This window comes from Anomalospiza imberbis, chromosome 5 (assembly GCF_031753505.1).
Source record: "Anomalospiza imberbis isolate Cuckoo-Finch-1a 21T00152 chromosome 5, ASM3175350v1, whole genome shotgun sequence".
Lineage (NCBI taxonomy): Eukaryota > Metazoa > Chordata > Aves > Passeriformes > Viduidae > Anomalospiza > Anomalospiza imberbis.
The window spans coordinates 15,454,324-15,465,000 of record NC_089685.1 but is presented as its reverse complement, the minus strand read 5'-3'; the positions used below and the strand labels follow the sequence as shown (position 1 = coordinate 15,465,000).

Sequence of the window (10,677 nt, the reverse complement as noted above, 5' to 3'; positions counted from 1 at the left end):
TTGCTGATGATGTGAAAGAGTATTAGTTTATGAGTTAGAAATTATTGCTATAGATAACAGTACACATTCCTAGACTTGTGTGCTAGGAACTACATATGTAATTCTGGATTTCTCATGTGTTCTTTTAAAGTATATTTGAATTAGTTTGTTTAGTTTAAGAATGTTTATGCTTACTGAGTGCATTTGATTGGTTGTTCATAAAATGTATACTGCTGTAAAAGAGTCTTTTTACTTCCTAGTATTTGCTTGGCTGTGGACTCTCTGCTGAGCTTTAACTTACTCAGGATCTGTGCAGCTGCTGTACCAGCTCTGACCTGAAGTAAATTTGTGAAACAAAGTTTTGCATCTGGTAACATCTAGAACTCTGTCTCGTTATGAATGGTTATGTAGATAAAAATTACTTCTGTCAATTTGATGATATCTGTGCATGTTCAAAAGAAGATGCAGGCATGCATTTCTCTGGATTTTGATATTCATCTACTGTATATTCCTATTAAATAGTGTAAAATATATTTCTGCCTGAAGTGGCAAATGTTAACTTTTCCCTTTTTAGTAAAGGTACCCCATTTCAATTTTGTGTACTTCAAAATCTGTATGTACAGTCCTGTTCAGTGTTTTATTTGTATAGTGAATTTCTACTAATATTTGTCTGTCTGCACACAGTAGTAGAGGATAAAAATTTTTGCAGGTTGCATTCCAACATTTTTTCCTAATGTTACAGATATGTCTAGATGCATTTGCAGTTTTTTAGCTTGACATTTTTTTCCTGTGTTTTGTTAATTGCCTAGTTGACTGTGGGCTACTATATCCTGTAAAAATGAAGGAAGATAATAGAACAACTATTTTTGGTGTGCCCAGTGCATGCCTTAAGTAGAACACTTGCTGTGTTGTTTATTGACTGTTAGTGTGCATTCTAATTTGTGTTTCCTGGCAGTGTTGTTTGTGTTGGTGGGGACGGCATGTTCAGTGAAGTGATGCATGGTCTCATTGGAAGAATGCAGAAGGACTCTGGCATAGACCAAAATAGTCCCAAAGCATCGTTAGTCCAGTGCAATATAAGGATTGGCATAATTCCTGCTGGTAAGAAGGGGCTATCTTTCAGTTTAATTTATTCATTCATTCTTGAAAATTTTTTCCTGTTCATAACATGATGAATTTAGGCCTAAGTGTAAGATCTGAGCAATGATATTCTATCAAGACACCTGATTAAAAACGTTTGTATCCATATAAAATTATTGATCACCTGCAATTTAATTTAGGAAGAATATTCTGTAAAGGATATCAAATCCTAATGTATAAGTTCAGAATTTAATTACTTTTTCTGTTGTGTCTTACTGTGGTGTTAATATGAGATAAGATGTTGACTGTAATACCCTTCTAAACGTGTTAAGGAGTGGAATTTACTAAAAAGAAATTTACCTGATACATTTTTTTTCAGTTCCAAATCCCCCACTAATTTAGTTAGAATTATAATGAGAACTTTCCAGTGGTCTGGCAAACTCCAAACAAATGCTGAGATTCCTGGACTCTCCTTTCTTCCATTTGTTCTTGCAGCAAGTACAGGGCATCTGCAACTGAGGAACAGTTCTCATTTTCCAGACCAAGTTGCAGTTTCTGCCCTTGTTAGAGGTGCTACACATTCAAAGTTGTCAATGTCAGCCACTTTTTCAGGCAGTCCTGACTGCTGTCATTTGAGAGAACTCATTCTTCAAACTGAGGTCTTTCTTGATATGATTTTTGTCATTATTATTGACCATAAAGGCATTCTTTAGATCAGCCTTACTATTTTCAGTCTGGTGTCCCAGCTGTTACCTCATCCTGCCCATTTGGTCCTTGAAGATTCTTTCAAAAGCAGATAAACAAGTTTGCCTTCTCTTACAGGACAGAATTAACTGTTGTAACTCTTTACCAGAATCAGTAATTTTGAGCTCTCTGTAGGAATACAGGGGGACAGTCCAGTATCCTTTCTGTGCTGTTTGCTTTTCTTGTCTGATGCTTAAGCTTTAAATTAAAGAACTGGACATGAAATAAAAATTGTGAGCTTCTGGTTAGAATTAAAATAAAGGCTTCTGAGAAAATTTAGTTCAGGTTGTAAAACTATACCAAGTGAAGTACAATGTTTGTACTCTCAAGCTATGGGCGACTAATTTTATACTCCTTACATCTTTGTGAAAAATGTATCCAGACCCAAATGTTCTGAATTGTTGCTTGCAAGAAGCTTAACCTTTTCTGCTTGCAGTATAATAATACATGTTTAGTATCTAAAAGTTACAATGTGAATATCCCTTTATGGTTTTTACCCTCCTATTACATTTAAGTACATTCTGACTTTATTTGTTAAAGCTTTGTATTAAAGTCAGTATGTGTAATGAACTTCAGAGGAGTAGAACTTAAAGAGTTCTTCTCCTTTTTCTTACTTGAGCAAATTTCTTGAACTAAAGATTTTTCGCTTGCATGACTGGTTTCAGAAGATTTTGCCTACTGGTGATATGTGACCATAAGAAGATACAATTGAAAAACCAGAACCTCAATATTAAGAGCTATTTCTTTGTCCTCAGGAAATAATAACCTTGCTTTTTCAACATTATCTTAATGCATTTTTCCCAGTTGCACCCAAAAAGTATTATCTTCATTGATATTTTAATTTTGTTAACAAGTATCAAGTCACTTCTTTTACATATTTTATTGTTTTGTTTTGTTTTGTCCACTGTATCCTTTTGCTATTTGAATGTATACTGTATGTTCTATTCCTAGAACTGACATGAGGTACAGCCTTGTAATCAGTGCTATAGTTCAAATATTTTCTCCAAGTCATTATTCAAATCCCTCAAAAATTATTTATAATGATGTGTAAGGAAGCTGGCCTTAAAGTTCTATTAATTAAGTGTTTAGAAATAGAATAATATATATCCTGATCTGTTTGTATATTGTAGGGTATTTAAAATGATCCATTACTCTATATATGTGAAAGTGCTTATTTACTGAAAAAGGTAGTCAAGTCACTGAACAAATATTGACACATCTAGTCATTACAGTGACCTTAAATTGAGTATGAAATAGCATAACCCTCCCTCAAGGCAGCAAGATTTGGGGTTTTGTTCTGTTGTGTATTTTTCCAGCCCATGGTGAAGCTGTTCTCTATTCATCTTTGCTTGATATAATGGAGTTCTGGCCTTGTATTGACCCCAACAGATACTCTAGCTATATCACTACTGTAAGAAGTCTCTTCCAAAAATAAGTGAAATTCTTAAGACTTTTTTTTTTTTTAACTAAACCAATAGTCCTGAAATTAAAGTCAAAAGTAATAATGAAATAATAATCATACATCTAATAAAACTTCATCCATTGTGTTCTTTCTGTTTCTTTATAACTAACCTTCTTTAAAATATCCTAAGAACTCATTAATAAATATTGAAAACAAAGACTACTCATAGTTTAGAGATGAAGGTCTAAAGCTCTGTGTGTCTTCTGATGCATAGAGATGGTTTACTCAGTGATGACAGGAGCGTGGGGTAAGGTGACAGTGGATCAGTGTTTTCACCTTCTTTATCACTAAGTTCCTGATATCAGGTTATGTTGAGAGAAACATGGCAGGTTGTGGTTTGTGGTTGTGATTAAACAATTTCTATAGTCAAACAAACACCAAATTCAGCAGATAGTTTTTGCTCAGAGACTGACAATTTAATTGTACAAAGGTTCAAAATTACAAATGAAAGAGATTTAATGCTAAAACACCCTAAATGACTGGGTTTCAGTGATAAGCTTTATTTCATAGTGGAATTCCATTGTGCAGGCTCTTTTTTTTTAATGTTGAATACTATTTGTAAATCATGATTCTAACTTTCTGGAGCAAGTCCCTGTTTGGCTCTTTTGTTTGTTTTTTTTTTTTTTCTTGAACAGTTGTATCGGTTTCCCAACAGCCTCTTTCCTTAGTGAATCTTATTGTTGAAAAATAAAATTTATTCTTATGCATTATGGAACATTTCTATGAAATAACTTGTAGTTTTGTTGACCTGGATAATAGACTTACACTCAAATGGCAGTTTTAGCTTCTGAATTTCTCTTAGTTGCAGCCATTCTTCAAATCTGCCAGTGAAATTGACTCTTTGTCATTGTAAATGGATTTGCTGTTAAGAGTACTTAGAAGCCATAGTGTATCTCTGATAACCTCTTTTTAGTTATTTTTTCCTCTAGGCCTTAGAAGCTAGTTATTTCTTACTAGCCTTAAAGGCACTTTCAGCTATGTGGTCTCACTGCATTCAGACTAGTAATATGTCTCCATAGAACTTAAAAACAGAGAATGATTCCTGCTACGGCTTGGACACTGAGATTTCGTCCACATGTTTTAGTATTAAAATTGCACCCTCTGGAGTAAGCCAAAGTAATTTGCTGTTTTTATTACATAGAATAGAATGCTGTTCTTGGCATAGAATAGGAGGATAAAGCTGTCAACTGCTGTTCTTTTTTTACTTTATAAGAACTTACTAGATTAAATATTCTTCATTATCTTAGCAGATAGGAGAAAACAAACCCATTTCACTCTGTTGCTGTACTGTGTTGTACTGCATTCATTGCAAAAATCATGTCTGCAACCCACTGTGGGGGAAAATCTAAGCACTTGGGAATATTGAGTAAAGTATAGACACAAAGTTAATAGCTATAGTGATTTTTAGGCTTCTAGTATATCTAGATCACTCTGGGTTCTGGTGGTCAGCTCTGTAATGTTTAAGATTGAAGGAGCAGTACGATTATAATCAGAATGTTGATTTGTCACTGTAGAAGTTAAGAATGCCAAAGACAGTACAGGCTTCCTGTATGAATGTAATACAGAAAAAAGATGGGGGATTCATTCACAAACTTAAAAAAATAGATTCAAGTCAAGTTGTGAAGTGTGACTGGACTCATACCACTGTTATTTAAGAGTGTTAAAATGATCTTTAAAATGTGTTAAAGCATAGCAATAAAAGCTATCTTTCTTGTTTAATTACTCCAAGTCATCTCTTCTCAGCTACAAAGATTGTAATATTTAATGATCTCTGCCATTTAGTTAGCATCTCATTTCAAAGTTCACTATATCCACTTTGAAATCTGAAGTGCATGTTTTATGCTCCTCCTTCAGTACTTTAGATCCATTAAATTTCTTGAAATGACATTCTTAGGGCTAAGTACTGCATTTAATATAGTGGGCCTGCCACGTAGACAAGTAAGTTAATATTACTTACTCCTGTGATGTTAATTTCATGTCTAAAATCTGCCATTATTAGATTAATCCACTTTTGTTGTCCTGTGTTACTGAGCTTACGCTGAAGTAATTATCTACCAAAATATCCTACACCGAAGTCTTTCTGGACTGTTTCTCTTTAAGCCAGTCTGTTGTTCTGCAGATGTTAAACTTTTCTTCTTGGTTTCTGTATGTGTAAAGGAAGATATACAAAACTTTGAGTAGGTACATGGGTGTAAGCCCAGACCCTTCATCTCTCCCTGTAGCAGTAGCTTCTCCCCTTTCTTTTGCATGGGTCAGCTCCTTCTCATTTAAGAAGCACTTCTCAGAAAAGTAGTTTTGTAGAATTTTTCAAAAAATTTAATGCTGTTTGGTCCAAAAACATACAGTTACTCTGTCATTAGGACAGTTTACCTGACATTTAATCTGTATGATTTCTGCATGGATTATGGATTCACAAAAACTATGCACAAATATGAAACCCCCACTGATGTTGCTGTTCTACCTTTTTTCACTACAAATACTGTTATTATACTAATTTGTCTGAGGATTCTGTAGGTGCCATGGGAGCATGTGCCTCTGTTAAGGGTATCTCACATAGAGCAATGCTCATGAGCTCTAAAAGTATTTCTATTTCTTTATTAAATTCACTGTTTTCCATAGGATCAACATCTAGCTGACTTGCTTCTGTCACCTGCTTAGTTTTGTACTTCAGTTGGTTGTAATGTGTTTCATTTTCCATCAATAAAAGCACAAAAATAAATATTTGTACCCCACACCATGTGTGTGTTTTGGTTTAAGAAACCTTAGTTGTAAGTTAGTAGTCTAATAATGATTCAGATTACTAAGTCTAGCACTTTGTCTGTCTGTTGTTGGTCCACCAATCAATGGCATGAACTCTTCCATACAACCAACAAATCTGATTTTTTGCTTAACCACTTTGGTAGTTCTAATACCAATGTAAACTTGTGAAGTGGTGTCTGAGTGTACCTGTCTGCATGACTTGTCTACTCACAAATATCTAGCAATGCTCACATGCAAAGGGGAAATCTGGTGTTACAGCTGTAGTTCATTCTGTGTAATGCAGTCCCTCACTTCGCTTTCTTTAATACTGCTTTAGCAAAACATACTTATGCAGAGTATGTGGTCTTTCATACATGAATAAATATATTGATAATTCTTCCTTGTGATTAAAAGGAAGGATCTCCTTTATTTTTATATTATTAAATGTATTTTTATAAAAGATTGCATTTTTCATACTTGCGGAGGAAAAGAACACAGAACTTGCCTGTATAACAGTTACGTGGATGTATGAGACCTCCTAATAAAAAACAGACTCCAGGGAAAATGAGTGATGTATGGTAAAGATTCAAAGTAATTATACCTGCTTTAACAAAGACATGTTGTGCCCTCTACATATTTCATGTTTTCAGTGAGGTCTTAATATCAAAATATCTGGGATGAAAGCTTTCATTAGCTGGGAGAATTCAGACATTCAGCATCTACCTATGGTATGATGGTGTGGTGCCACCATCGTTGAAATGTACTGGCCCTATGCAAGATGATTCTAGTACTGGAGTAGGAGTTGGAGGATAAGCAGAATCATTTGCAGCACTGGTGGTTGGTGGTATTTTAGATAAAGGAATTAATATCTTTAAGGTAAGTTTCAGTTCGAAACTGACACTCAAATTTTCATGCTTACATTTGGTGTCTGCAAGTGAGATGAGCATCTAAACTTACAGCAGGGGCCATCTGGTCAATAGGATCAGCAGAGCCTGTTGATCTTCTGTTGCATCTGCTTGTCACATGCAGATGTCTTGCTTCCCAGGGCCTTCCACTGAGGCCTGTGTGTTAGTACCTTGACTCAAGCTGGAGCTGCCATCAGCTATTCCTGACAAGATGTCCTTGAACATAACAGAAGCTTTGGCATATTGTCTGCAGTGTAACATGCACACATACAGCTGTGTGTGTCTTAACCTGAAACTTAATCATTGCTTTGCATGCTGATTTTCTTCTCTGCTAACAAACCAATGCAATAATTAGTTTCTATATTGAATATGTTTGTCTTTTTTTTTTAAGTAAATTAGGACCCAATTAGCAAGCAGTCCAACTACTTTCTTCACATTTGCATGTAGTTCTCTGCAACCCATAAAAACCTTTTTTATGTTCCTTCACTCAGGCTGTTGCCCTTAAAAATCCCCAAAGAAAATCTGGCAGAGAATGTATATAATTTTTCTGTGGGTTTAGCCAGAGTGTACAATACTCACCACTTAACATTAGTCAAGAGTCATGCTCTATGAGAAGCTTCTTGCCCATACTGAGTTCTCTGGCAATCCTAAGATAATTATAATGTGATATTATTCAAGCTATATTTACATTCTAATCCTGCTTTTCCTATTAGACTTGTACTGATGACATAACCCAGATTTTGATGGGTCTGTGTTTTCATCTGTTCAGAGTGCTGTTTCGGCAGTTGTAGATTTCACATCTAGTGAAGATCCACCTAAAGATCTAGAAGTCTTGTTTGGTGAAGTATTCAAAAGAATTCAAACCCTTAGTCATCATGAACATTTTTGTGACCTTTAAACATGTACTATTAGGTTCATGCTTAGTGTGGTGTATGGCAAGTTACATTCTCTTTTTATATGTCAGGAATTCCATAGTAGTTACATCCATGTAAATGGGTCACTGGTTTTGTTGCACCATGCTACTAGCTCCAAGAGGAAAAACACAACAGTATGTTACTTTTGGTAGGTCTCCCATTTTAGAATCTCAGAATTAATTTCAGACTTCAGTTTTAATTTTAGCCCTTCCTTACTAGTTAATGAATAGAAATGTAAATAAGTTCTGTGCAATTGCCAGACAGATGAATCAGTTTTTAATTGAATATAGAAGATCATAGGGAAATGGGCCTCTGGTGTTGAAAAGTAGCTTGCAATTCCCCTCTTTTCCTCCCATCTGTAGTGTAAAACCACTTGGAAGCTCTGTTTGTGTCAAGACAGATGTAATTGAGGTAATTGTAGGAGCAGAATGCACACAGATGTGGAAGAAATTAGGAATGTTGGATGAAGCGTTAGGCTTGTACATTCAGCAGTAGAAGTTTAGGTCAGATCTCTCAGTGATTGTTTTTCTTTTCAAAAGTAGTCAGTATTTTCTGTTCATGAGCATAGGAGACAATATGAAACTTGGCAGTAAAGTATAGCTTCAGCTTCAGAAGTCCACTTAATATTTTATTTTATAGAACTTTAAATGTGACACGAGATCATCATCTGTGTACCTCATCTTTTGTGGAGGGAAATTGGAGTCCTCTGTCTTGCAATGGCATATGCCTGTAATGGTGCACTGGCACCATCTTGAACCTTAGCCTTGTAGGGAGAGGTCTGTTTAGTCACACTGTTTCTTTTGTCCTGCAGTTCTGTTATATTCTCTTTAATTGGCTCCTGGAGCTGCTGCTTGTTCACTGTGGCAGATTTCTGCATTGCGTTTACTTGGTGAAAGCTTCTGTCGTGCCGTTCACAGGCAGGGGAAGTGGTGTCAGTCTTCTGAAAAGGAAAGGATTTTCTTTGCTCCTATTATTAACTGCTAATGCCCTGACTATTTCCAAAATGAAAAAGAACTAAAAGTGGTTTTTAAATAATGGTTGCTCATTCCTCCATTATTTGTTTCTATTTCAATTTGATAAGTTCTCAGAAATCAAGTACACTGTATTTAAGCTGCTCTTCCACCTAATGAATTGGTAGGAAATCTGAGAACATGTATGTGGACAAAGTTTATCTTTTCAGGCATCTACCTTTGACTTTGAAGGAATTCAGTTTAATGGAAGGGACGGGAGAAACTGTAAGATAAATTTGGAGTTAGGTGCTGCAACAAATGCACTTCTGTATGTCTGGATTTGAGTTCCAAGGCCTGCTGCAGAGCAGAAACCATATCCCTATGTTAGGCTCTTGTTTTCTATAGGAAACAGGGAGAGTTGTCCATTTCGAAACAGCATATAGGTGAAACCTGAAGCTTTCCCACTTTCTTCTTGTAGGTATTTTGCATCAATTCTGTAAAGGTGCATATCTGTCCATATTGTTACCCTATCTAGAAACTAATTCCTGAAAGCAAGTATTTTTACTAATTTTCAAATAATAGAGCAGAAGTTTGTGGTATAAGATGACATCCTGAAATTTAGATCAGTACCACAAAAAACAGCAGACCAGTCAATTTCTCTTCTTTTCATGAGATCTCAATGAGCAAGAAATCCTAAACAGAGGAGAATCAATGTAGGCCTGCCTCATTTGATAAAAAAGCTATAATGTAATAGTGACATTTTCTATGTACATTAACTTACTTCCCTTCATAACTGCTGCGTATTTATTACTTATATTGTGAAATTTTTGTACTTTGTATAGAGAGCAATAATTTGTATTCATGGGGGGATGGGATATTATAATTTAAATAATAATACAGTATTCCTGTGTTTACTTTATTCCATAAAATAGAAAGGAACAAACCAAAGGTTCATAATGTTTTTATTTGGAGGACTGTGCCAATAATACTTGTTTTGCAAAGATACAAATTGATGCCTAGTTTTTTTATTTTTCAGGATCAACAGATTGTATATGCTATTCAACTGTTGGCATTTCTGATCCAGTAACTTCAGCTCTTCATATTATTGTAGGTGGGTGGTCGCAGATTGCTGTGTTGTTACTAAAATGATGGAAGTAGTCCAAAATACTATTTTCATTTAGTTCTTTCTTTATGTCTGTGAAATGTAATCTGAACATAATGGCTGAGTTGAAATACAAAGTTTTTTTCTGGGATTTAAGTCTCTGATTTGAAATGCAGGAGGTTAAAAACGACTTGATTTCTCTACAGTAATTAATTGTTTTCAAGGGATCATAATATTTCAAAAATGTTGTGCTAAAGTTTTCATGAATTCTGTCATTCTTTTGAAAGTAGTAAAATGCAATAAGCGGCGTCAGTTGTTGGACTGTATTTCTATATATATGTATATCTATCTTAGAGAAAGCTCTGAGAAATGCATGTACACTTGAATAGTAGTATTTTGTGCCAGTTGTCCAATTGTCCTGGGCAATTCAATATTCCCTTGCCAAGTTAGAGTTACAATACCTTCTGGTATCATTACTGAGTAACAGATGCACTTTTAGAATCTGGTGTTGCAAAGATTTACACACGTGCTTCTCTTACTAACCTGTGGATTACTCTGTTCAGCATCTGTGCAGTTAAAGCCTTTGGACTAGGATTGGAAAGACGTGGCTTTACTATATCATAATATTTTAGCTGTGTTGTTAAGTCCCAGAATCACAGAACGGGTCAGGTTGGAAGAGACCACAGTGGATCATCTGGTCCATCCTCCCGGTGAAACAGAAAAAAACACAGACTCCGAAATATCAAACAAAGCAAAAAACCCCACCCCCACTACTCCCACCATCGCTCCAAAGATTGCATGA

At 35.3% G+C, this 10,677-nt stretch overlaps 1 protein-coding gene and 1 long non-coding RNA gene across 2 annotated transcripts in view; one reads left to right on the top strand and one right to left on the bottom strand.

Moving 5' to 3' along the window:
- CERK (ceramide kinase) overlaps positions 1–10,677 on the top strand; it is a 42,149-nt gene that overhangs the window by 16,290 nt on the left and 15,182 nt on the right. Inside the window, exons 6-7 of the mRNA XM_068189758.1 lie at positions 935–1,080; positions 9,810–9,884. Of these exons, the coding sequence (XP_068045859.1) occupies positions 935–1,080; positions 9,810–9,884 (221 nt within the window). The remainder of the gene's footprint in view (positions 1–934; positions 1,081–9,809; positions 9,885–10,677) is intronic.
- On the bottom strand, positions 1,450–1,885 carry LOC137473784 (uncharacterized). Its single transcript, XR_010998983.1, has 2 exons — positions 1,664–1,885; positions 1,450–1,587 (listed from the first exon to the last, which is right to left on the bottom strand). It is a non-coding gene; the product is annotated as an uncharacterized lncRNA (long non-coding RNA).